Source organism: Odontomachus brunneus, unplaced genomic scaffold, assembly GCF_010583005.1.
Source record: "Odontomachus brunneus isolate Ranch 3 - 2012 unplaced genomic scaffold, Obru_v1 Obru_scaffold_165, whole genome shotgun sequence".
Classification (NCBI taxonomy): Eukaryota; Metazoa; Arthropoda; class Insecta; order Hymenoptera; family Formicidae; genus Odontomachus; species Odontomachus brunneus.
Genome location: NW_022639615.1, coordinates 230,187 through 257,800, shown reverse-complemented (window position 1 = coordinate 257,800; position 27,614 = coordinate 230,187). Strand labels below are relative to the sequence as shown.

General features: G+C 38.2%; 2 protein-coding genes across 5 annotated transcripts in view; one reads left to right on the top strand and one right to left on the bottom strand.

Annotated features, from left to right (window-relative positions):
- The window catches only part of LOC116851095 (gamma-aminobutyric acid receptor alpha-like), a 37,279-nt gene extending 14,672 nt beyond the window's left edge, over positions 1-22,607 (top strand). For all 4 annotated transcript variants that reach the window (XM_032830153.1, XM_032830152.1, XM_032830150.1 and 1 more), the window contains exons 5-9: positions 15,352-15,434; positions 16,654-16,794; positions 18,491-18,643; positions 19,171-19,430; positions 20,193-22,607. In XM_032830153.1, coding sequence (XP_032686044.1) covers positions 15,352-15,434; positions 16,654-16,794; positions 18,491-18,643; positions 19,171-19,430; positions 20,193-20,567 — 1,012 coding nt within the window. In that variant the 3' untranslated portion in view covers positions 20,568-22,607. The remainder of the gene's footprint in view (positions 1-15,351; positions 15,435-16,653; positions 16,795-18,490; positions 18,644-19,170; positions 19,431-20,192) is intronic.
- Positions 22,608-22,752: 145 nt separating this feature from the next.
- LOC116851096 (peptidyl-prolyl cis-trans isomerase G-like) lies at positions 22,753-25,639 on the bottom strand. Its single transcript, XM_032830155.1, has 3 exons — positions 25,154-25,639; positions 23,822-25,020; positions 22,753-23,214 (listed from the first exon to the last, which is right to left on the bottom strand). Exons 2-3 carry the CDS (start codon positions 25,003-25,005, stop codon positions 23,085-23,087), a joined length of 1,314 nt encoding a protein of 437 aa, XP_032686046.1. The 5' UTR covers positions 25,006-25,020; positions 25,154-25,639; the 3' UTR covers positions 22,753-23,084.
- Between the last annotated feature and the right edge of the window lie 1,975 nt (positions 25,640-27,614).

Here is a 27,614-nt window from a genome sequence, read left to right as displayed (position 1 = left end):
TCACGGATCAGAAGCATCGCGAGATTTATGAACGGGATCTGAATTTTACGTCTTACCGTTGCCGACAGCTTATGAGGACGTACCTTTTCTTCTTGTCATTCTCCTATCTTTTCTTTCTTGCATTCTCCTAAACGCCGCTTTGTCCTTTAATATGTGTACACTGAGAAAAAAATTTGCTGAATTTCAAGAAACGTTTGTCTGGATAGTACTGTGTAAAGATATTTGTTTAAATTAAGTAATTATTTTCTAAAATTAATTAAAGAAGTTTTAAATATAAATTTGTTTCTTTAATTTTAGAAAATAATTACTTAATTTAAACAAATATCTTCATAGTACTATCCAAACAAACATTTTTTTGAAATTTAATAAATTTTTTTCTCAGTGTATATTATTATATATATATATATATATATATATATATATATATATATATATATAATAGTATATTAATATATGTATATTATAACAATATAATAGTAATAATAATAATAATGAAATGTTCACTTTCCTGGAAGTCACTGGCATTACAAAATGATAGCCTGGCTATGTCTGGAAAGCCTCGATGTATTATTGGGTTATTTCATAAGTTCGTGCGAGGATTTTTGTCTAGTTGGCATTCGCACGTTAAGAGAATGGTTCCATACAGTTGACCATCTATGTATATATTTTGATAGCTAATATTTCAGAGCATATTGCGCAGTGTAAGTGATAGTGTTTAAAGAAGTACAGTTGTCTTTGTTGCGACTTGAACGCAGTAATGAGTTTGCTTTTATACATTTTTACTTCCGTAAAAATTGTTAGTTTGGCTGAGACGTTCTGCTTCATCCATGATATTCGCCCGACATTGCCCTCTCTGATTATCGTCTGTTTCGCTCATTACAGAATTGCCTTGACGGTAAACTTCGCTTCTCTAAAAGATGTGAAAAATCACTTGGAACGTTTTTTTGTCGAAAAAGCAAGAGAAATTAGGAAATTACGTAAGAAATAGCAAAAAAAATTGTCGCACAGAAAATGGCACATATATTATTGATCAAAATTGTTTTTAACGAGAATAAAATGCGTTTTAATTTTGTTTAAAAATCCGCACGGACTTATGGATACTCAATATTTTGTGATTATATACAAAAGACTACCAAAAGAGAACATTCAATAAAATGTTTTGTTGATCCAGAATTCTAAATATCATAGTTAAAATTATCTAAATATCATAGTTAAAATTTATTACTGTTTTTTTTTATATCTGTTTGAAAATTATCCGTGGTACATAGAATTCATAGCGGCAGCATTCCAATAATATCTGCAAGCAAATTTAGGTGGATATAAAGACTATACATTCATTTGTCTGTCGTCACTGATTTTTTTGTATACTACAGTCAATTTTTATAAGAAGTTGGACTAGCTTTAATCTGGACGGGTGCCACAGTAAGACTTTCTTGTTAAATTTCACAAGTAGTTCAGACAGCAATTCTATCTCTGTCATCTGTATCGATTAGCTACAAAACATATATGATATCGCGCAATGTTTGCTAGTCATTGATCCATCTTATCTACTTTCTTATACGAAGATAATTTTCACGCGACCAGCCTTTTTATATGAAGGTAATAACTTTGCAGACGGAGTTATCTCTTGCCTAACTATCCTAATCTCACAATATATAAAGAGCCAAGCTATCTAACTAAAGAACTGAAGGACTTAAGATTACCATCGATTGTGCAAGTCAACTTTTGATCTTCACAATCGGAGGTATGAGATCGAAGCGGAACTAAGAGTGATAGAATTTGGAAATTGCCAAAAGAAGATAAGATCCACGTCACGAACTCCCCATACGCCGTGTTAACAACGCGTAATCTCGACATCTAAACGAGTCGATAAGATCGAGCGTATGATTGAAGCAAGTGCGAGCGAAAGGCGCTCCACGCCCTCTCTCTCCCACCTTACCTCTCTCCCGCTCGTCTAAATCTCCACGAATCTTTTCTCAGGCGACGTGACATGTGCAAGGTCTGAGGTAACCCTCGAACTCGAGGGTTAATTCTGCCGTACACAATGGAGCCGATCCGGAAGACTAGGTCAAGAGAAAGGGAACGGATTTAACAAAGAGGAAACGTTATACCGCTCGATCCCGCACCCTCCGTATTTGTATTTGGCTTGTACCAACAATACGAAGTAGCCTCGGTGATGCGCGACTACCCCGCGCACGCGGCGGTTGACAAACTCAAGCATTCCGCATTATCCTATCCCATCCCCGCTTTGCAAAACAAACGGTCGACGAGAAACGAAGAGGAGAGGGGAGAGGGGGCGAGAGGGAGAGAGAGGGACTGGCAGACGCTCGTCATTAATTTGAGCTCTATTGAGTCCCGTGAAAATCCATCTTCGGGGTGACTGAAGGATCGATGAACGGTTTAGTTTGAAACGCGCGAGTCACTAGAATATAACTCTCCGATCGATTTCTCACGCGTGTCGACTCGCCGGGCTCTGTACCGGTCTGATATCACAATTGAATGTGAGTTGCCGAGTTACTTCGTTGATCACCATTTGGCTGTAAGAAAATTTGAATTGGTAATTCATGATATCGAACCGAACTGAGACGTGCGATATCAATCTCGCCGATTGACGCAACGTTCGCTCGTGGTCGGAGGAAAATCTCGAGGAACAATTAGAGCGATCTCAGCACAAACACAATCTGCACGGAACAGATTGATCAGATTTATCTTATCGTCCTCAAGACCTCTTTAAGAGATGAGCAATTTTCAACTGATTTTACGTAATGTTTAATTTACTCCGTTAGACACAGACACCGAGACTGTTTGTGGCGATAACGTAAGCAATCGGGAACGGAATACTGATATACGTGATATCACATGTAAGAAACGACTACATCAGAAACGTTGCGACGATAAACGCTATCTCCAGCGATATGTAACAGAACGTCGTGAACGAAACAATCGTTACTCCTTATAGACATATAGAATAGAGCATTGCTGTTGGAAAGCACTGAAGTCGGCTTAGAATAAGAAAGCAATGGAGATAGTAGTGCTTGCTTTGTCCAATCGTGTAATTAGTAGAAAGAAGGAAAGAGAACTGTGATCCGAAATGCGCTGACAGTACTGAAAATATATAATATTGAATTATTTATTGAAAATATGTCCCTCTCTCGTAGGATTTTGACGAAACCATAATTATGGCCAGATTTTGACTGAAGGGTTTCTACCTTCCACTTTTTAATCGTCAGTGAAATTCGAATGTATTCTCGTCGATCGCGCTTCCCCCTCTCGCGAAGCACGATGCGTTCCCTCAAATTCGGATCAACGAGCAGAGTCTCCTAACCCGCTCTCGAGAGAAATTAAATGCTACTTGGTAAACATCAGGTGCAGGACGGGTAATGACGCCTGCGGATAATTACGCGCGGGAGCCTTCATTTCAGCAGAGAGTGGGAAGCTTTGCGCGATCGCCACCTCATCTCAGGGGCTTCTTCTTTGAAAAACGAGGTCCCGTGTACCTTTCCGGGCCGGACCCATTTGGAGTGGGAAACGTCGTGATCACGTCCGCGGTGCTATTTACCCGACACTTTATTAGCTGTCGTTGCCTTTACGTTGCCCGCCATATCGAAGTCCGGTCTAAACCGGGAGCACGCCGGCCTCGACGTGTTTTCCCGGAGAGCCATGGATCTCGGTCGCGCCAAGAGCGTGCTACCCGGCTGAGCCGCACGACATATTGTCGGTATTGTTATTACACATACGCCCCGACAGCTCCGCGTATCGAGACAATGTAGTTCACATCGATAGATAATCGACCTAGTTCGATGCCGACGCACACTCGACACATGTCCATATACCTTCGCACACCTGCGCGAAATTCTTTGCATCCTACGGACAAAAAGCAGTGTGTATTGTGCATCTCGCTCCCGATGCATGCTGCATACTATTAGCCGAAGTCATGGTACGTAGCTTGCGCACAAATAATATTAGCCTTGATCGCGACAGGAAGAATTATATCACGACGAATCATGAAAGAGAGAAACGGGACCTCTTCTGGTATAATGGCACAGCTCGATTTTTCTCGGTGCATTCCCCGACATACTGACCATAAAACGAAAAACAATTGCTGAGCAGAAAACTTTGCGAGGTAATAAACTAAAAGAAATATGCATACGAAAGAGAGAGAGAGAGAGAGAGAGAGAGAGAGGGGAAGAGAGAAGCCAAGCTTTCAGAAGCTTTCAGCAAAAAATAGGAGAAAAATGAAAATCTTCTTTATCGATAAATAATACCAATAAGATGCTAATAACATTTATCAATTTAGGGTGATTTTTACCAAGCTACGATTAACTTAATCGTCAATTACTCCGTTGTGACCAGCTAATAGTTTTTAGTCAATTTTGTTAGTTACAACGGAATTAATCGACGATTAAGTTCATTAGAGCTTGATGCTGCAAAATGTGGGACTAAACTTGAGACTGCACTCATTACAGAAAAGTTTGAGCGCTTCTCTTTCTCATTTAAATTTCGTACACGAATATTTATTTGTGAATATATATACGTATGAAATATTTACTTTACTTATATATATTTAACTGTAAAACATAACACCATCGAATCAAACAAAAATAACTCCAAGTAGCACACACGTCTCATTGCGCCAAGTATTGTACTGTTGCTCACGGCTCGATTAAATCGAAACCAATATTGGCTTGCGCCGTTTTCAATTTCGCATTTTTTCGCTACGAAAAGAAGGGGGGAAGGGGAGGAAAAAGAAGCACTTGTACTGTGAAAAAAGAATTAATTTTCATTCCGGTGTGCGCTTAAAAGCTGGAGTTAACGAAGTTTCGCGTTCTAGCGGTGAAAAATCAAGAATTCTACAGCGCGGTGGCTGCCAACATCGTTGAGAATCAAGCGCGATTGTGAGATTTGCATTTAAATTAATGCTCTCGCGCAAACGACCAGCTGCTTTGTGGAGTGCCGCGTTAATCGCGGAACGTTACGTAACGTCTCGGATCGTGAACGATTGCTCATTCATCAAAATCCTTGTTTTTCGCTCGACAACAAGTGGAAGGATGTATCGAAGTCTTCTCGCGGAATTAAATTCCACCCTCCTGTTGGCATTTCTCCTTCGTCACTTTCCTCAACTGAAATATAGAGAACCGTGAAAGTTTTTGCGTCTTTTTATACGGTGGATGAGTACTTTGTGCACGCATATTCGTGAGCTTCTAAATATGTACACGGAAGAATCCGTGAATCCAGAAGCAGGGTGTCTGAGCGTTTGAAATATGCAATAAAACGTGGCGCCGCGTCCGCGCGCCATAATAATCGCGCGGGATTATCGCTACGGCGGGGAATTCGGCTTTTAGTGCGGGCGACGCGGAAGCACGACACGTTGATATCTCTCTCTGATCTGTCCTAATCAAGCCCTCGAATTTACGGTTTATCGTGGCGGAGAAGCCCAAAAGCAAGTGAACAAACACCCTGCAGTAATAAACGGCGCAGCAAACACGGGAACTAGGAAAGGAGATCGGGACGTCCGAACGGAGTGGATATCGCATAGAAAAGCGTATCGAGGGCAGGCCAGTGCACGCATGAACGGAAGGACGAGTCGTTGCAGTAACCCGGCATTTCCGAGAGAGAGAGAGAGAGAGAGAGAGAGAGAGAGAGAGAGAGGAAGATCTCCAATTTCACGGGAGTATGTCGAGCATGAAGTGTATACTATGCTATGCGGAAGATCCCTCTCCCTCTCCCCCCTCTCCTCCTCCCTCTTCCTCTCCCTCTCTCTCTCTCTCTCTCTCTCTCTCCCTTTCTCTTTCTCTCTCTTTCTTCATCTCTATCTTTATCTCTCTCTCTTTCCCTCTGCTTCTAGCTCCTATCTTACTTTCTCAGCTCTCCTCTCTTTCCCCGCTCTCTTTCCTCTTGGGTGCGTCGAAATTTCGCGAACTAGACCTGTCTAAGGTAGCGAACAGGAGAGACGAGACGAGGGCTTCGCGAACACTCTCGAGGCGTGCGATAGATCGAGATAGTTCGAAGACCTTGTGAAGGAATGCTCATGAGAAAATACCTAAAGTTACCTTGCATCTCGTAGGACCGGTAGATCCCGTAAGCGTGGATTTAAGTTAACCGCGCCTCCCTACCGTAAGTAGAATCCGAAAGAAACGGGGAGTGTCGGTAGAATTCCGAGTAACTCTGATCGAGCGTTTACACGAACGATTTGTTGTAGTGATAGCAATCTGATAGTTCGTGCGCCGCTTTACTTTTCTATTAGCGGGTAACTCGAGTCTCGCTGTTGTAACTATGCCGATTAAACTGTTTTCCTCTCTCTTTGAACGAAAAGAAAGGAAGGTAAAGAAGAATGACTATACGCTTTATTCACTCATAAGACATAGAAAGTACGAAAACGGGACAAGTAAATTATCTTGTACGTACTGAATGATCCATTAAGGGACCAAGCCTTTATCAGACTCAAAAAATGCATATTATTTCCGAAGTTATGAGCTTGTAACTGTACACACTCTTTTAACTCTTTGTGTCACGAGTTTTTTAATCAAACTAATCTTTTTGAAACTTTATCTTAATTTTTAATTTCAGGTTCTAATTCTAATCTCAGATTAAAACTCAGTGATTCAAAAAAATTCTCAGAACACTATTATAAAAATATTCAAACTATTTATTTTGTTTACAGTAAAAAATATTGTTTTTCTGTAATTTTTTAACATGATTAATTTATAATAAAAAGACAACATAGCGAAAAAAATCTGACAAAATTATAGAAAATACTTTAAGGTGTCCTAAATAAGTGCCTAAATTGCCGTTTTGATAATAACTTAATAAAAAATAAATTTTTGTATACAAACACACATTTTGACTATTTCTTTATTTATAGTAATTATATAAGTAAAAATTTATGAGAGAGAGAGATTGTTTTTTTTACACTTATTTATATACAAAGAACTATACGAAAACAAGAAACCTATTCTTAGCTTCAAGAAATTCCTTAAAATAATTAAAAATTGAGCGTAAAAAGATAGATCGCAGAGCGACCCATCACACCGCAAAGGATTAAACGAATTTTGTTTATTTTTTTTCGTTTTTCACGTCATCGCGGGCGACGAATATGGACGCGTATTAGCCGATAAATATTCGCAAAACGCGATGAAAAACGGCCGGATGAGTCAGTGTGCGCGCGCGACGGAAAAAAAGGAACGCGATTGTCGGCGGTCGCGGCATGTCCGCCAAAACGTTAGCCTACACTTTAACGACTTTAGCCGACGAAATCTCGTTTGCATGAAAATAATGTGCCCGATTAGCATACGTACTCTGAGATCGCCAAAATTATGCCTTACGGTCTGTTATGCACGCAGCGTCACGCGATTTTCAAGTCGCGGTGGACCTCCACGGATATTGAAGATTGCGAACGGCAACGGAAAGAAAGCGGCTTGTCAGACGATTTAATCCTTTCATATCTGATCCGTCGTGATGGACATGTACTTCTTGATTTTTAATAGCGATTTATTTCGTAAATAAACGTTATCGAGTATCGTCAAATACTTCAAGTTACACGTGGCTAGTGGGAAGAATAATTCCATTCTCTCATGGAATTCGCGCGAGAGGATGGAACTTACAAATATGTATTCTCTCCCGTTTAACATATTGATACAAATGAACTGATATATTCCGGTAGAAACTTCACTGAGGAAAAGATTTTGTTGACACAAATAAAAAAATGTGGTAACGCCAACTAAATCACATGTACCGAATACTTTTTAGTTCCAAATATAAAAATAATTTTTTTAATTATACTGAAGAGAAAGTATCTGAGAAATAATAAATATTTATTTGGTAGATACTAACAGCACATTTATTTATACACTGAGAGAAAATATCTGATAAAAAATTAACAAATGGATATTTTTTATTGAAATACTGATCAATTTTTATATCAATTTTTATCAGGATATCTGATTAAATTTAATCGGATACTTCTGATCAAAATGACATTTTATCAGATAAACTGAACAAAAAATTATGATATTTCTTATCGAATATTTCCTGATCAAATATAAAAATTCATCGATATTTTGATCGGAAATATCCGTTTGTTAATTCCTTATATATAATTTAAATAAAAAACTTGGAATAATTTCTCTCAGTATACTAATATAAAATATCTATTCTAAATATGAAAATCTACATTACCTTAGAACTTTAAGAAAACCTTAGTTTTTTATGAAAGCAATTATTTGTTCTATTTAAATAAAAGAATTTAGGTCTAAGTAAATACATTATTAGTAGCCATCAAATAAATATTAACTAATTTTTAGATATTTTTTCTTTCTGTATGGTAGCAGTATTTTCCTCTTACGACTGATTTTAATCACCATTTATCGGCGTCGAATCGTTATTTTCATTCTACAGCAAAGTCTCTCGAGCTCTGTAATACCCCCGTGATGCATTTCGCATTCATAATTCCGCAGTAAGGCATCTTCAAGTGAACAGCGACGGAAGCCCCCGTCGAAAAATTCAATTAACAACTCCGCGGATTCGCGCGCGCCGCCGAATCGGGAAAGGGATTTTCGTGAAAATTCTCGTTACCGTGCAGTAGCATTTCCCGATGGCCCGTCCAGCGTGGCGTTTTCAAAAGTGCCTGGCGATGTCCGCCGAGCGGATTAGGGCTGCAACTTCGTCTTAATTGCCGGTCCAGAAGCCAAACCGAGACGCGGTTATGGCAGTGTCGCGAGGACAGTCGCGTTTCTTCCGTTCATTCTTGTTTAAAGCTTGATCTACAATGTGTTCTTTGCTTCTTGCTTGTTTCTCTTTATCCCTTTCTGACTCAAACCTTAAGTTTTAAGCCAGAAAAAGACAGAAGACAAGAAACAGAACGCAAAGAGCATATTGTAGATCAGGCTTAAATGTCGCGAGAAGAAGATTTCCTTACTTCCTTTCCCTTCGATTCGGACGACCTTCGCTACGTTCTCAGATTAACTTGTGTCACTCGACTCTCAATGTTCGCTGCCGGGAATCGTCGCACCCAACCAGACCATTTGAAGTTTCCAAGTTTTTAATTTAAACGCAAGTTAAGACGGTGTCGGTTGATTTTCCAAGAAAACCATCCGAACTTGCGCTTCAAATCAACTCGTTCACCAATTCTGCCTCCCTGCCCGCGTCCCGAATCGTTTTGATCTCGTCCATTTAATTCGCCTCGACTACAGGAAACATTTATTCGCGTGATTAGTAATCTTAACGGTAAATCGACGACTCGATTCACTCTCGACTATCCCATTCATCCGTTTTGCGCGAAAGTTTCACGGCGCTCTCTGCTTATTCGTTCTCTTCGCTTTAATCTCTCCTTTGCTTCCTCCGGTTCTCCGCTCACGTTTTAAAGCGTCGTCCCGGAAAAACTCTCGTGCCGGAAGAGCCGAGAGTCGCGACGCGGCGACATTGCTCTCTTTAATATTGCCGTAAATTATTTATTTTGAGGCCGGTCAACTTCGTCGCTCGGTTAATTCTTTTCTCGCGCGAGACTCCGCTCTCCTCGTTTCTTCCTTTTAATACCGTTTTATTCGACATAGTTTCGTCACGTGTACCTTCGGCGGCTGCACTTGTCATTATTCGTGAAGAAACTCGTCGTTACAAAGGGATGAAACTTTCGCCTCTCATTCTTCGCGTGAAAGTTTTCGCGAAGAGAGAGAGAGAGAGAGAGAAGGGGGAGAGGATAAGAGAGAAAGTAGAGTAGAGTAAAGTTCATTTAATTCCCTGGAGTTTGGAGCCCTTAAGATTATAGTAACAATATAATTATAGATATTGTTGCATACCTGAATAGTTAAATAAAATTGAAAATTATATATTATAGGAATCACGCAAAAAGAAAGAAATAAAGCAAAAATACAAAAGTAACACATATACATAACAACAATAAGAACAAAGAACGAAAAAGAGCACAAAATGAAGTAAATAAAGATGTACGTTTGTAATGATATAATATGATGAAACAGGAATATTAATATAGAGAGAAAGAGATATATAAATAGATAGATAGAGAAAAAGAGAGAGAGAAAAATGAAGCATACACATTTATTGTAGCATGGAATCATAAGTCTCATTAGAACAGCGATTTGTACAACACGCGTTTTATTCAGGTGAGGACACAACTTTTTTTGAAGCTCCCACAAGCTCGCATAAATCGTGTTCCGGTCCACAGCCCAGGTATACTTAAATGTAGTTTGTAAAAAATACACTTAAATTACGATAATATTCTTTTATAAGATGATTGGTGAGCCGTTTTCCGTCATAATGAGCTTGCAACGAATTTCAAATTATCAACCAGTGCTTTCGTAACAAATGTACGACTCTCGCCTATTATACAAAACAGTCTAAGGCGGATTGTGTTAATTTTATGATGATGAATTCAAAGAGAACTGCTCATATTACAAAGCTGTTTTTATGTCATGTAACATATCGCGACAAGTCAGAAAAAAGAAAAAAAGTAAAAAAAAAAGTAAATAAGATAAATACCAGTTGATCATTAATAAATACTTAAGGTGCAATGAGTAAAAATGCAACTCGATAGGTATCTCACAGGTAAGTCTGATTATTATTCGAAGTTAACAGAAGTTGAAAAAAAGGCCGGCAAAACGAAAAGACGCATTATGCAGATTTATTCGAACGATGTGAGTTTCCATTGTGACTGCGACCACACACGGTGCGTAATGTTTCGCTTCATCAGTGCTGATGTATGTGTTACCCGACCGATCTTATTTCAATAAGAAATAAGACTAGACACGATAAAAACGGGTGAATTTAAATAACGCGATCGCGATACTCGACGTGTTGCACTCGACCTCTGGAATCGTTTATGTGTAAGCGGAAGACTATTTGTACACAAATTGATGCAATAAGCCTTAACATATAAAGTTACGTCTTTCTAGAGCGTATAATGTATTTTTATGAGAGAAACTCATAGATTTTTAGATATTAATTAAAGAAAATTTGTGTATTATGGTATACAATCATAAATGTAACAATTTTCTTTAATATTTAAAAATCTATGTGGTCATTTGCAAAATGGTAGAGGACTTTTTTGTTCAGTTTGACTTAATGTATAAGTATACAACGGCAGACGGCGCCACTGCAGCTCATCTACCATATCGCGCGTGATCATTCACCAATCTTTTTTAATTAATATTTCAACTATTATTGCGAATATCGCAAAACGGCACAGAATTTTCTTGCTCACTTACATCCGTCCTACATTCTCAGAAAGGGTCATCGTGAAGGTCTAAGACACCCTGTATATATGCGGAGTAAAGACGATCGTCAAAACACATCATGTTAAATAAGCGCTGACACGAATATGCTCTCCTATTTTTTCATATTTCTTCACACATCTTTTATTCACACAGCTTTTACATAAACGTGAGTATGATGTTGGTGATATTCGCATTCTATTCAAAATACGCTTTTGATGCTTTCTGACGGATTCTGCAAATTTGTTGATACACAGGGTAGTCCATTATGAAAAAATTTTACGAAAAGATCTCTGCTTGCAAAAGATGCATAATTTAGAAAAAATCATAATATATGAGCTTAATTCATAGGTGCAAGAATAACAACTAATTTGGTTTGTTTTTAGTGAAATTGGGTAGTTTTTTTCTTAAATATAACTATTCTCCTTAGGCCTGAAATTAATATGAAATTAATGAAGTGAGATCATCGAAAGAGAATGCTTCTAGAGATATTTTATACTTTATAATGATATTTTCTGATAGATAAGATATGAAATATCTTTGAAAGTATTCACTTTTCGATCTTATCTTACATCTCGCTGCTTTGATACATAAAATGATTCGAAGAATCGATTTATGTAAAAATACATACAACTCCACAGAAAAATGTCAGTATTTTGTCGGTAAGTTTTCAAGTATTACATTTCCTTACTGAAAAAAATGATTCGATTATCGAAACCAAAATTCTATTAAAATGGGATCAATGTTTGGTAACTGCAATGAAAAAGTTTAATTGCCGCAATTTTGCTTTGCACAGTGACTAAATAAATATGAATATATTGAAATAAATATGATTAAAAACGTATAAATATGATTGAAAAAGTAAGCAAAATAGCGGCAATTAAATTTTTTGGTTGTGTAATTATCAAACATTTAATTGATTCCATTTTAACCAAATTTTGATTTCGTCAACCAAATCGTTTTTGCAATGTAAGGCTGCATACATCGGTGTTGTTGAGTTTAACTTTATCATACGATAAAAAACTACTAGAACGGCCGGAATAGCAACCGAAAATTGTCCGAGGCAAATTGCTTGAGATTATTCTCGACAAAACGTGATCGATCTCAAAACGCCTCTCGCGAGCACTGTCGAGATACGTGAGGGAAATATTCAGTCCGACGACAACCCGAAAGGAAGATTCAAGGCTGTGCATTGTCGCAAACGCAGATATGCGGACGTGTCGACAAATATAAGCCGAAAATTCTCTTCTTTTCCATCACGGAAAAAAAGAATTTTTACATATAAAAACAACATAATTTGCTGTATTAACCACTTTTTCTTTGCTGCAAGAGCCAATTTCCTTGCTAGGATAACAAGAAAATCTGTCTCTGCAACAACAAAAAAGTAGCTAAATCAGTAACTTATGTTAGCAAATTATGTTTAGTTGTCCATCTGTAACAAATTTGCTACTTTTCTTACTGTAAAAGCAAATTTTTTTGTTATCATACCAAGGAAATAGGTTCCTCCAGCAAAGAAAAGGTAGCTAATACAACGACATGGAAAAAAAGATCTGCTACATATGGACAATTAAACATAATTTGCTGTATTAGTCACTTTTTCTTTGGTGCAGAAGCCAATTTCTTTGCTAGGATAACAAGAAAATCTGCCCCTGCAACAACAAAAAAATTGCTAAATCAATAAATTATGTTTAGTTGTCCATCTGTAGCAAATTTGCTGCGTTAGCTACTTTTCTTGCTGTAAGAGCAGATTTTCTTGTTATCATAGATAGGAAATAGGTAGCAAAGAAAAAGTAGCTAACACAGCGAATTATATTTAACTGTCCATATGTAGCAAATTAGTTTGCTGCTGCAGTAAATCCTTTTTTCCATGATTGGCTGTTCTTATTCTTAATTATTGAAAAAAATCCTTTTTGTTGCGCTTGTTCATTCATTATCGAATTAATCTCCAAAACCTCCGGCTTTTCTGAGACATCTCAAGTTCATTCTCGCACGGAGAAAAATAATTTGCTGGCCCAGCAAATTTTCTGCTAGTCTAGCAAAATCTTTTCGTTATTATATGGACAGCAAAAAGATTTGCTAAGAATACTAATTACTATTTGCTGGATATAATTTGCTGAATCTACAAATTATTTTGCTATAAGAACTATAATGGATTTATATAAGCAGCTGCAGGTTTCTTCCGATAGCAAATAAATTTGCTAAGGATACATTATTTTGCATCAATAGCAAATTAACGTGATTCTTAGGACAAATACACTCAAATTTTTTCTATCCTGGCAACGAAACTACTTCTGCTCTAATAACGAATAATTTGTAAAATTAGTTACGTCAACTAAATTTTTTTGATGTCACTACGAATATGCAGTAGCAACGACGATTTTGCTAAAAGAGCAAAATTACTTTTCTCCGTGCGCGCGAGAAGATTCGTAAAGAGTTCCCTTAATAAACATGTTGCAATGGAGACAGACGAAAATTTCAATCCACGAGTACACGCGGAACACGACGACGGGCATTCTGTTCGACGCGAGACCGGCCGCGACGCACATGCTGAGGCAGGAACGCATGCCTGCCGCAAATTGAGCGATCGAGCGAGCCGCTAGAACGCCAGGATGATGGATCCGATTAGTCACGGATCGTCTCATCCTTCGGTCCTAACTTCCTCGACGGAGTTAAACCCGCGCACTGGCAGTGCGATAACTCGATCAAACTCGAACCAATCTACACGATACCATCCCGCGCGCGTCTGCATTTACTCTCGCCGGCACGCAAAGTAAATCGAAATTTCGTCCACGTCGATCTCGCGCGAATGTCGCAAGGGTCTGATAGTGAGTCCGCTGACTCCTTTAACACCCAAGAATGTCCTTGGGCTTGATCTACAATGTGCTCTTTGCGTCTTGTTTCTGCTTTGGGTTGCTTCTACCTTTCGTTTCTAGTCTTCTTGTCGTCTAAAACTAAGGAACATTGTTGTGTACAATTTGATCTCTCTGGAGAAAAGTGTCACTTCGTGTGGAATCAGAAGTCATTTTGATTAAGCTGACCAACTTCATTTAGCCTCACTGATCTCGTGATGCCTCTTGTGTTTCTTGTTATTTCGTCGTTTCGAGATAAAGCTTGATCTACAAGCTTGATCTACAAGCTTGATTTACAAGCTTTTTTCTTTCTATTTCGTCCGTTTTATTTCTTTCTGATTCAAATGTCAAGTCTTAAGCTTAATCTACAATATGTTCTTCGCTTCCTGTTTTTTAATCTTTATTTTCTTCGAACTAAAAGATCAAGATTTAAATCAGAAAGAGATAAAACAGAAAGAAACATAAAGCAAAAAGTACATTGTAGATCAAACTTTAAAAAGACATAGAACAAGAAACAGGAAACAAAGGTCACATTGCAGATTAAGCTTAAAAGTTGACGAAATTCAGAAGAGACAAGAGACACGTAACAAAAGACGCAATCGTCGGTAAAACAGAACATCAAGAAGTAAAGAGATGAAAAGCAAAAACAGAAAGCAAAGAGCACGATTTATCCTCGCCACTAAACACTGCAATTATCATGAAGCGAAATTGAAAGAATGTCGTGCTCTTCAATGTCTCGAGGTGTTAGTCGTTTCGGGACTATAAGAGCGATTGATAGATTGAAAAACTTCGCTAATTAACTTCACTGCCTGGCTGGCATTAAGTAGAGCCTGTCCTCTAAGAACCCAGACAACATAATGTCTAAAATTGGGACATAAGACGTCTTATGATAATCTTTAAGATAATCTTTAAGACGCCTTAAGGGGCGTCTACATTGGAAGTAAGTAAGAAGTAGAAAGTAAGAAATTGACCAACCAGTCGAATGTGAGAAGAATAATCAACTATGATTGGTCAATTTCTTATTCTTACTTCTTACTTCTTACTGCTTACTTCCAATGTAGACGCCCCTTTAAAGACATTTATACGTAAATTGTCTGAAAGACATCTTAAAGATGATCTTTAAGACGTCTTATGTCCCGATTTTAGACATTATGTTGTCTGGGAAGAATTCGTTCGAGAAATGATCGCAGAGCTTCCAGAATAAGTCATACATAACGCGCGTTGTGAGATTGTACGCCAGTTCCCAAAGATTGCGAAGTATGTGCTGTATTTCGTTTCAGACTTACGATCAAAGCGGGGTGCCCGATGAATCTCGAGGATTTCCCAATGGACACGCAAAGATGCCCGTTGCAGTTCGGCAGTTGTGAGTCCAGCGAAGATTTATTTGCACTATATGACCCGAGGAAACGCGTAGTCGTCCTCTTCCTTCCCCGTCCGCGTCTTCCTTTCGACGGCACTCGTGTATTCTTATCGGTCCGCGGTAAGGAGAGATCTCGGCCGGAGAGCGGTAACGGGATTCAAAATTATTCGTCCCTCGGGTGATCTCTAATCTCATAAAAAATCGTACAGGCCTGATCTCGTCCGATCGATCTTAATGCATTCTGTTACGGCGTGTAGTCCACGTCGAACTTAAAATTACGTCCGAACCTTATTCAAATTAGACACCCTGCTAAAATCTAAAATGTAAATTGACGGATCGTTAAGACACGGCACCATCGCCCTTTAGAAGAAACGTTTGGTTGCAAATTTCTGGTGAAACACGAACGAACCAAAAAATTCTGGAATTACGAAAATTCCATTCAAGTTAGCCAGATATCTTGGACAGAATTCTGGCGAATTCTCCAGCCAGAATTTCTGATTCGTTCGTATTTCACCAGAAATTTGATTAACCCAACCAAATTTTCTTAATTTAAAAAATTCTTCCAAAAAAAGTTTGATCGTGTATAAATTTGTAAAAATCCCAATCTCATTCGGTCGTCTCGCGGCTTATGCAAAATAGGCCAAATATTGTGCGTCGCGAGCATAAAAGTCCGCTAGTAAGCATCTCATTCCATCCAAGAATATCCTTGAATTATCCACGTCACTAAACCCTACAATTTTCATGAAACAAGCTTGAAAGAATGTCACGCTCTTCAATGTCTTGAGGCGCTGGTCGTTTTGAGACTATAAACCCGATTGAGAGATTTCCTTTGAAAAACTTCGCCAGTTAACTTTACTCTTCGGTTGGCGCTAAGTGGAGCTTATTTTCTAAGAAAAATTTAGCCACAGAAAGAAAAATGTAGTGTAAACGTGTCATTAAAATAGGAACGAATATTTTTTGCTGTAACGCCGAAATTCAAGTAGCTGACCAATATCAAATAGCAAATTTAGCTTCGGTAGCAATGACATTAGCTGTCACGATCGTATTTTAGTTCCTGCGCGGCCAATTCTCGTTCCGCGTGTAGCAAGTTATTTTTTCTCGCACATATTTCCGAGAAAATTGCTCGGTGGGTAACGAAGAGCGGACATGTGCATTTCGACTGTCACTTACTGTTAGACGACACGTCGATCTCACTGGCAGCACGGCATTAATCCGTTTACAGTCGGCTACACGACACGCGACGTAATCTACAAGTGGAACAGCGCGCGGCAGGTGGCTATAGCGGAGGACATGAAACTGTCGCAATTTGATCTGGTCGCCAATCCCACCGCAAATCACTCGTCCACGCCGGGTCTGTCGCATGGTGAGTGAAATCCCGCGAACCAAGAATATATCTGACGAGTTATCCTTTGCGCGAGAGTAGCACAGGGAATGAGAATCGCGAGTCGCGCAACCGAATGCAAGCCCTGACAGAGAAAAAACAGACGAGAGGAAAAGCTAAGCTCTCGCGTGTATCGGGGAGAGTGGCGTGTAACTCCGGAGATTCCTTGCTTTGTGGAAACTACGTAGGAAGCTGGTGAAATGCCGTAATTAGATCTCGCTGAGTGATCGAGTTACTTGCACTATAGCCGCACGACGTCGTCCAAAGCCGCGCAGGTCCGCGTAAATTCAAGGAGAATCTGTTGGACGCCAATGGAGACACAGCAACGTTAACGCAAAGTTAACAAGCCAGATAATCCGAAGGTTGGACATTATCGTAAATCCCGAAGTTTTCCAGGATCTATCCCCGGACAGGTCGCCGAGAAGGTCGTGAGAAACGATCAGCAGCAGCGTCCAAGCAACGATGCTCCACAAATGGTTTCATTCAAATCGAAGTAGAGCTCGGCAAGGAGAAGAGGGGGATGGGGCGGGAAAAGGAAAGAAAGAGAGTTATCGAAAATTAAGGCCGAAAACTGAAAAGTCAACGAAAAGTTCGGTCAGACAAGAGGTACATCGTGCACCTCTCGCGTCTCACCATGAATATCGGACGACGAGGACGACGAGGGGAAGGATACAGAAGGGTGAGGGGAGAGGAGAGGGCGAGGGTGGCGTGGGTTGGGGAAAGCAACGTTGAAAGTCGGCGTGCAGAGAAGCGACGACTAATTGCAGTCTTCTCTCTGAAAGACGACTCTCGCGCGTTTCCCTCTTTCTCTCTCGTTCTCTCAAGTTTTCATTGTCCGCCCGCGTCGGCAGGAAAGCTCGGCAGCGCTCTGTAGATTCGACCCGCGAATTTTAATTGGATTATTATCGATTAGTAAACGGCAAACACACATACACACAGTCGCCTTGGCCTCTGCCCGCCGACTTGACGGTGCACTTATTGAGGAAATCTGCTCAAAGTCGTGCTGGGAGTCGCAGCGCACCGGCGGAGGGATTAGTAGTCGCGTAATGCAATAATGACTTTCGAGGCGTAATTTCGTCGTAAAAACAAATATTATTACATTACGGCGTGATCTTATCAAAACAAGGAAAGCTATGCCAAAGAAAATCGTAAAGTTCGCGCAAAGTGCTTTCCAAATTCCGCATAAATAAACGTACAGTGCTACACTGAGAGAAAACAATGATTGATCTAACGGAAATTACAACTCTACTTTTGGCCCCGACTATATCTTTTGGTTATTCCAACGCGAAATCACGAACCTTAAAAGTAAAATTCAATAAGAAAGAAAATGATTTTTCTGACCACATTCGTAGTAATTATTTCTAGTAGTCAATTTGCAGTAATTATTTCCACGAAAATTACTGCAGATTCAGTTTGTAACTTATTTATTCGCGTAATTATTTCTTCGCGTGATTACAACTACAAGCATCAAACATTTTTTCTCAGTATATGTACGTGATAAGAAACATTTTGTATTTGAATTGAGATCCGTGTAGAGAAAGGATAAATTGGATAAATTGTGGGACATGTGAAATGTGTTTAACACAAAATTTCTTATGGCGTATTAAAGTTTTCAAACGGCGCATTCAAAATCAAATGAAAGCGATCAAGTATTTTCACGCTAAAACGCACATTTCAGCGGAGTACTCGATGCTCCTGGTGTACTTCCACTTGCAAAGGCACATGGGTAACTTCCTAATTCAGGTATACGGTCCGTGCATTCTGCTGGTCGTGCTCTCCTGGGTGTCCTTCTGGTTAAATAGAGAAGCCACCGCCGATAGAGTGTCCTTAGGTAAAAGAAGCTATCTGTTTTCCGTTAATAATTGACGTGTTCTTTGAGACTTCTGCTGTTGCTGTAATATCCGCTTGGAGTATCGCTTTGTTTGCGGCAGAAGCGTACTGCGAACGTGCATAAGTCGCATGATAAAACGGTACAAACGAAATCCGCCGAAAGGAATCCGCGCTAACCGTGAGAGCACAGCAGCCGCGTTTAATTTAACGGGCAATCCTTTCCCAACAATGCGCCGGCAATTTCTGGACTGTTCGAGCTCTCTATACCTTTGGCGCGCGCCAAAACTCATGAGCAATGTCGAAAATCAGAGGTCGATTTTGTTGTGTTCCAAAATAATTGCGAGTTACCGGGGAATCTCGAGATATGAAAGAAACTAGAAATGATCCGGATCTCGAGGAGAGAATTTTTCCAAATTATGTCGTCGAGATGCATTTGAAGAATCGAACGGTTATTTTCTCGTTTCGACTCAAGTGACGCAACTCCAGGATGCGCAATTGCACGATTTGATCGGGTCGCTTTTCTTTCAGGTATAACTACCGTGTTGACAATGACATTCTTGGGACTCGAGGCACGAACCGACCTGCCGAAAGTTCCTTATCCCACTGCCCTGGACTTCTTCGTCTTTCTCTCGTTCGCATTCATATTTGCCACTATAATACAGTTTGCGGTGGTGCACTATTTCACCAAATACGGCTCGGGCGAATGTTACTTCAGCTCTGATCTGAGTGGCGACAGCTCGAGTGAAGAAGAAGAGATGGCTAGAAGAAAACCAGTGAAAAATCAAGCGGTAAATGTTCCCTTTCCTAACAAACATATTATTAATCCTTGTCGGAAGGAAATTCAACCAAGTTTTGAGCCACATGTGTGAAGAAAGAAATTCCTCGTTCACTTCAACGGTCTTTGTGTTCTTTGGAAGAAATACACATTATTACGAAGGAGTAGTTGTACTCGCAAGTATTGGTTGGTTACTCATTTCATGCTTTTGAAACCTGCTAGTGAAATTCTACTGAGAAATTATTCATTTCATTCTATGACTCGCAAAGACTTTTCTTCTGGATACGTCACTGCCTATTCCATTCTACTTCTCAATCGCAGATGTCATTGATATCAATCGAATCGTGAAAACCTGCACTCTAAATTTCTTGGAGTGAGACTTTACTCTAAGATAGTGAAAATTGCGCCAGTCGAAGTTAGAGCGAGAATTTCACTCCAAACGAGTGAGAACTCACTCCAAACGAGCAATTTTTTCACTCATTTGGAGTGAGTTCTCACTCGTTTGGAGTGAAGTTCTCGCTTTAACCTCAACTGGCGCAATTTTCACTACTTTGGAGTGAAGTCTCATTCCAAGAAATTTAGAGTGTGCGAGCCAAAAACGTCGCGCGAATCCTGTCGCGAGTTACAACCCATTAGCACAATTCTCTAAAAGACTTCTTAAAGAGCTCCAAAAGAGTTCCCAAGTCCTCCAGAACACTTTTGGAATTCTTTAAGAAGTTTTTCAGAGATTTGTACTCTATGGGAAGTGATTACATCCGCGTGAAAATCTCTTCAGGCACGTCGAAAAAGCTCGGCGAGTTCTGGCGTGCGAGGACGCGGTGGTCGCGGCTTCACCATGAACGGCGATGGTATGATCGAGGTGATACCACTCTCGGCGATCTCAATACCCGACAAGGACCCCGCGGTGGATCACTGGCAAATATCCTGCGTAACCTGCAGCCCGCCGCCGCAACAGCCACCGCCGCCCAGGAGGACGACGTCGGTCGGAAGACGACGCCGCAGAACGCCCAGATACAACTCCGTGTCGAAGATCGACCGTGCCAGTCGCGTGGTGTTTCCCCTCTTCTTCCTGGCGATCAATCTCTTCTACTGGTACGCGTATCTGTCGCGCAGCGAAAGGATACAATATTACAATTCTAACGCCGCGTGATCCAGCCGCCGGCAAAAGCGCGAACATGGAACGTCGCGCTTCTCGGTCGAATTAGCGCGGCGCTTGGCAATTAGCTATCGAGGTAGTCGAGGACGCTATTTTTGCCGGAGGAACAGGAAGGAGTTGAAATTCTCACACCAATTCCACGATTAAGTATCTAACTTCTGATTCCTGTGAAACAATCAGATTTTCCGAGGAGAAGAAGGAACGAATTTGGAATAAGGCTTCTTATACCTCGCCAGCCATGTCGGATTTGTGACGCGAAGGAATGACATGCTGACAAAAATTACCATTTCTGAATAAAGATAAATATAGCATATAGATAAAAAGCATTTAGAATAAGATTAAAGATATAAAGATTGCTTGAGCGTAAAATTGTCCGAAAGATATCCTTTTCCCTTGATGATCAATAAATAGTTGTATAATAAGTGAAATAATGAAATAATAAATGCAAAAAGTTGTCGATAAAAGTGAAAATGTAACATTTTTCTGATAAATCGTACTTAGTTTATTTGTGGGAATATAAAATAATTTAAAATATTTGTGTTGCGTGTATCGTTGGTCGAATTTTATTCAGTCCACTCTTCTAAGGAGCGGAATATGTGACAAAGAAAGGATGTATGTATATGATAAAAACTTATTTATTATCAATAAACCATACTTCAATATAAACCATACATCAATAAATCATACTTTAACAGCCATGTCGAAAAAAGAAGTCCAAACTGAGGAAATTTCCTATACTTTACGTATAAATTCTATCAGACAATAGTAAAGCACGACGACGTTAGTATGGTTGGACTAAGTTTTAACAATTCAAATTTTCAGTATAGATTCCCGCAAGCTTTTCATATCATACGTAATTGTCATTCACTTTTTAATTTTTTATTTCGTTTAAATTTTTTTCATTACATTTTAAAAAAGATATCCTTTTCCCTTGATGATCAATAAATAGTTGTATAATAAGTGAAATAACAAAATGAGTCTGTTTTGTCTACACGCTTCATTTCACTATTTATTATACGATTATTTATTAATCGTCAGGGAAACTTTTCGGACAATTTTACAAATACGCTCAAATAGTCTCAAGTATTCTTTCGTCTATATTTATCTTTATTTAGAAATGACACGCAATTTTCGATAGCATGTCGTTTCTCACTTCTAACGTCACAAATTCAACATAGACGCGGCGAAATACAAGAAACCTGAAAGTCGCAACTACGTTTTTTTTCGTGTCAAACAACGGGATTGGAAGAAATGCAAAGGAAATTATGAAAAATTACGTGCTTATTCGTAATTATCTAATCATGTCAAGAAATGCTTGGACATTTCGAAGAAACAAATAGGGAAAAAGAAATTAGGAGAGACACTACCGTAGTGTAAAATATATCATAAGAGCTAAGTATGTTCCTGCCAAGCAAAAAAACGTAACTAAAGATATTGCGCGAAAAAAAAGATTATGACATAATATGATTTTATTTACATACCTTCTTCCTATCTTTCTCTAAGGCTCTATCTAAGAAAAAAATATTACCTCTGCTCAAATACAGCTTATCAAATTAGCAAAAATAATTGTTTCCGTTATCCATAATTAAAGACAGAAAGAGAATATCAATTTTTTGTAAAATTATGTTAATAGAAAGTCAATAGTCATATAACTAGGAAATATGTAGTCCCAAATTAATATCAGAATTTTTAGAATGCAATGAAAAAAATTTAAATGAAATAAAAAATTAAAAAGTGAATGACAATTACGTATGATATGAAAAGCTTGCGGGAATCTATACTGAAAATTTGAATTGTTAAAACTTAGTCCACCATACTGACGTCGTCGTGCTTTACTTACTGTCTGATAGAATTACCCGCCTCTTCTTCAGGAAGCAGATATGGACTTCCTATGACATCTAGCGGGAGACAAAGTTACCATATAATTAAAAACTTTATGTTTATTGTTATCAACAATGGATCAGAATGACCTTCGCCAATTTAAGTTGGCAAATGCAAAAAAGTTGTCGATAGAAATGAAAATGTAACAATTTTCTAATACATCGCACTTAGTTTATTTGTGGGAATATAAAATAATTTAAAAATATTTGTGTTGCGTGCATCGTTGGTCGAATTTCATTCAGCCCACTCTTCTAAGGAGCGGAATGTGTGACAAAGAAAGGATTAGATGATGTATGTATATAATAAAAACTTATTTATTATCAATAAACCGTCATACTTTAACAGTCATGTCGAAAAAAGAAGTCGAAATCGAAACAATTTCCTGTACCTTACGTATAAATTGCTGATACAATACATAGAGATAGGACTTATTACAATATGTATTCTTTGTGACTGGCATCACACAATTACACAATTTGCAATAATCCTATCCCTAAATATATAGATTTACGTAGGTAAATACACCCGAAATAATGCAAAAACATACAGCGACACCGGATATCGACATTGATAAGATAGTTACTTATGTAAAGTCTTTTCTAATTATATTTCGTTACATAAAAAAATATGTTACACGGCATTCATTTTTAAGCGTGCTTGGAAGTATTCAGCGTCACCTTTGGTCGCTTGTCTGTTGATTTCCTTGTGACGGTCACGACTCACTATTTCCTCGAGAACCTCTCCGTCGCCTTTAATTAATCTGCAAAAGATAAAAATGCATTTTAAGGCTTCTGACCCCTCGCATTGTTTTATTTTTAATGACGTCAGAAGCGAAAAAATGCATGCTAAAAATTCTTGCAAGATACGTTAAAATAAAAAAAAAAATATATATATATATATCTATAAAGTAATACTTGCACAATCGATCAAACAAATTTGTAAGATATTCCGTGCATTCCCTTTTTGCTCTAACAATCAATAATTTGTCGTAAATTAACGTGACATACAATTCTTAACCTACTTATACATCTTCTTAACCTATTTCTTCGCCTATTTCTATTCAGATTAATGTACAATAAATTATTGATTATTAGAGCAAAAGGAGAGTGCACGGAATATCTTACAAATTTGTTTCATCGATTGCAAGTGTTACTTTATGGATATGAATTTTTATTTCAATGTATTTCGCAAGAATTTTTAGCATGCATTTTCTCGCTTGACATCATTAAAAAGAGATAGACAATGCGAGAGGCCAGAAGCCTTAATCCCTATAAAAATATCCACAAGGAGGAAATGATGTCAGAATTCGAGAGTAAAAATGTGCGAAAATAACATTTTCGTATCGGTATAGTAAGCAATATATTCACCTGTATCTTCCAGTCTCTTTGTCGTAGACTTTCCGCACGATATTCTGCCTTTTCTCCCACTCTTCCTTTGTCATCGGTGCCATGGCTTTTGCTTTTTCAATTACTTCAGGCGCAATTTCGCTTGCGACTTGCTTACCCGTCTTCTCCTTGGACTTCTTCTTACTATGCTTTTTTTTCTTACTTTTCTTCAATTTCTTCTTCAGTTTCTTGTTCTTCACTTTCCTTTTTTTCTTCCGTTTCTGCATGGCCTTTTTCTTCAATCTCTTAGCCTTCTTCAGCTTCTTTCGTTTCTTCTCAGCCTCTGAGCTGCTGCTAGTGCTGCTGCTGCTGGTAGTACTGCTACTACTGCTGCTTTCAGTGTCGCTAGTGCTGCTGCTGCTGCTGGAACTAGTGCTACTACTATCACTGCTGCTAGTGCTACTAGCACTGGAAACACTTGAAACCGACGAAGATCTCTTCTTCTTCAACTTCTTACGACTAGACTGAGTCTTGTCACGTGTCTCTGCTTTTCTCTTCCCTTGCCCTACAACAACCTGTGCGTCATTCTTAATTGATGAATCATGCTTTTCTATCTCTGATGGGGCTCGTGATTGTTTTGTGTATTTCTTCTCTCGTATAAAGTGGTGACTAGTCGTATCTTTGCTTGTATTCCTGTAATGGTCTTGCATCCTTGATCTGTTATAACCAGGTGTCCTCTTGAAATGGTATCCTCTTCTATCACTGTTGTGCCTATTATAATGGATATTGTTATACCCATCCCTTCTATCGTAACTATGATGTCTGGAGTAACGTGAGTCTAAACGGCCACGATCTCTCTGATTATCAGAAAAGCTACTGTGTCTCCTGTTGTACGGTCTGAAATCATTACTATACTTTTCATTTCTTCTCTGAAACTCTGCATATCCATTTTCATATTTCCTAGTTTTATACTCAGCATCCTCGTTCCTGTCATTCTTAGCTCTACGTATGTTTGCTTCTGGACTTGAAGCACTGGAAGAACTAGAACTGTTAGAGCTACTTCGTTGCTTTGACTTCTTCCTTTTGTCCTTACTGCATATGTTCCTTCTCTTTTTGTTCCTCTCGGAATCGTTACTGCAGGCAGATACCGACCGCCTTTTGCATTCACTCTCTGCTGCTTTAAGAGGCAGTCCTGTATCCATAATAGGATCTCCTGAGTCGTTCATGATTATGATGTTATTCTGCACAGAAACATACTTCGGTTATAACGAATCTCACAAAGTGATCAAGTTGATTATAAGAAATAATCAGAAGTGAATGAGATTTATTATCCTTCATTCGCAAGTAAATCTCTTAAGATCCATGTTTACTTACCAGATACGCTAAAAGATAACCTGAATGGTGGTCGCCACCTACCACATATTATCACATAGTATCACCGGATGAAACAGTGGTGACACTTAATTACTTGTTATTTACAAGCTGAAGAATTGACGATTTAGAAAAAATGTACTAAGTACACATCTCTCTTCCACGAGCTTCTATGAGCTTCTAACTGCTTCTAATATCCCTCATCGATCTCCGTTGCATCATTTCGAAAACTTGAAAGCACCTTAAGATCGTTTTTCATGTTATATTATGTTAGGGATTTTCTTGCCTTCTCATTAGTAACAGTTTTTTTTACTCGAATTTATCAATAAGAATAAAGCTTTGTTCGAAAAGTCTTTTCGAAAAACTTCCTGAACGGGTATAGAATCGTAAACAAATAAAATGTTTACGACTATTAGTCGGATCTGTGATCGGATTATTCAATCGATGTTGTAAGTTAACATGTCATTTTAATATAGTTAAAATATAGTTATAAAAAATATAGCTAAAATATAAGATTACATTTTTTTATCATTTTGCCAATAAAATATAAATATATAAATTTTTAATAAGATATATAAATAGATAAATTTTTAATTTGAAAGAACGTGAAAGATATGTTAACATTATAATTATTATGTGTATCTATTTTTCTATTTCTATGTTATAATACTCTTCATGTGGGAGTGGACCTACACATATATTTTCCCATATATTGATCTAATCCAATCAATTCATAGGCAAGAACATTAATTTGATTAGTTTAGGGAATTCTTCAATATCAATCGATTGAATGATTCGATCTGATTGATTATTTTAAACATCCATAGATTGTTCGCCTTTATGAGTTTAAGAATATATTGTCTTATCCAATGGGAGAATCTGTTTTCCGTTGGGGCAATTCTTCCATTGGACAGGAGAGATAAGTTTCTAACTTATAAAAAAGCACAAACCGATAGGTTATGTTCGTTTTGCATGTTTTCGTGCTGAAAGTGTTATTCCATCTTTATTGCTCATCAGGGCCTAGACACACAGAAAACTTAAACAATAAGACGTAAACAATAAGAAAATTAACAATCACAATCGATTGTTCTTCAACCATAAGGAGAATCGTCGACTATGATTGATCAATTTTCTTACTGGTTACATTTTTCGGTTAGAAGACAGTTTCCCGAAAAGTGGAGGGAATAATGTTGGTACTAAGGAAAATCTCTACACTATATAATTTAAAGATTCTGTTCTTTGTAACTGCAATGCTGAACTGGTGCAATAAATTGAAGTGAGACAAGTATATGTTTTCTCACTCTAATCTTTTGCATTAGTTCAGTAGTGCAGTTACAAAAAACAGGGGGTCGATTCGTGTATCTCAAAATGGAGTAAAAATGACAAAAGTGAGCAAATTTACTAGAATATTTGTAACTTCATTGGTCAATCTAGAAAATTTGCTCACTTTTGTAATTTTCACTTTGTTTTGAAATACACAATCGACCCCCAGATCTTTAAATTATATCGTGTAAAGATTTTTCTTGGTATCAACATTATCCTCTCAACTTTTCGGGAAACTGTCGCCTAACCCATTTTTCTGTATGACTCAGCCTTAGATGCGGAAGGAAGATAGAATGATGTTTTCAAAATGAAAACGTGCAAGACGAACTTAACCTATCTGTTTGCAACTGGTGCAATAAAGTTAGTGTAAAATAAAATATACTGAAGTATGTCTTTCACTTTGCACTGCTGCACTGATGCAACAAGTTATAATGAGATAAATATATATTTGTTTCACTCTAACTTATTGCACCAGTGCAGCAGTGCAGAGCGAAAGAACAAACCTAAGAGGTTTTTTTCGCTCAAACTTATTGTACACTAGAAATGCCTTTACACTTCCGGCATCTAGAGAATTGAACTTTTTCGATTTGGCGCATCGTTTCTCAGTAAGCGTGAATCGTGACTGTTAGTTACTGAAAGAACTGATTATCGATTCTAATCGATTCTAATCGACTTGTCTCTCGCTTCGTCTCGTATCGTTCGTTCAAAAACCAATATGGCCGCGCACTTCGATAACTACGCCAGATGAAGATTCCTCGTGTTTGTGAATCAATTTTTGTGAGAAATGTATGTGAATCACGTCACAAGTACGTTAATTAGATGAAGAACCACATCATTCGATGTTGAAGAACGATGCGATCTGTTGCTGCAAAGGTAAGGTAAGTTCTATAATCCTGTTATTGAATAATGCATTTGAATGATTTTTACTCTCATTAGTATATAATTATTGTTTCATTATATTAATAATCATACATTACACGTATGGTTGTGTAAAAATTACAATCAAAGATGCAAGATACTCAATATTTACGACACAATAGAGATTAAAATGCATAAATTGATTGTTTATTATAATAAGTGTAAAATTGTTCGGTTATATTAACACAACAACCTATATTATATTACTCACCTTTTTTTGCAT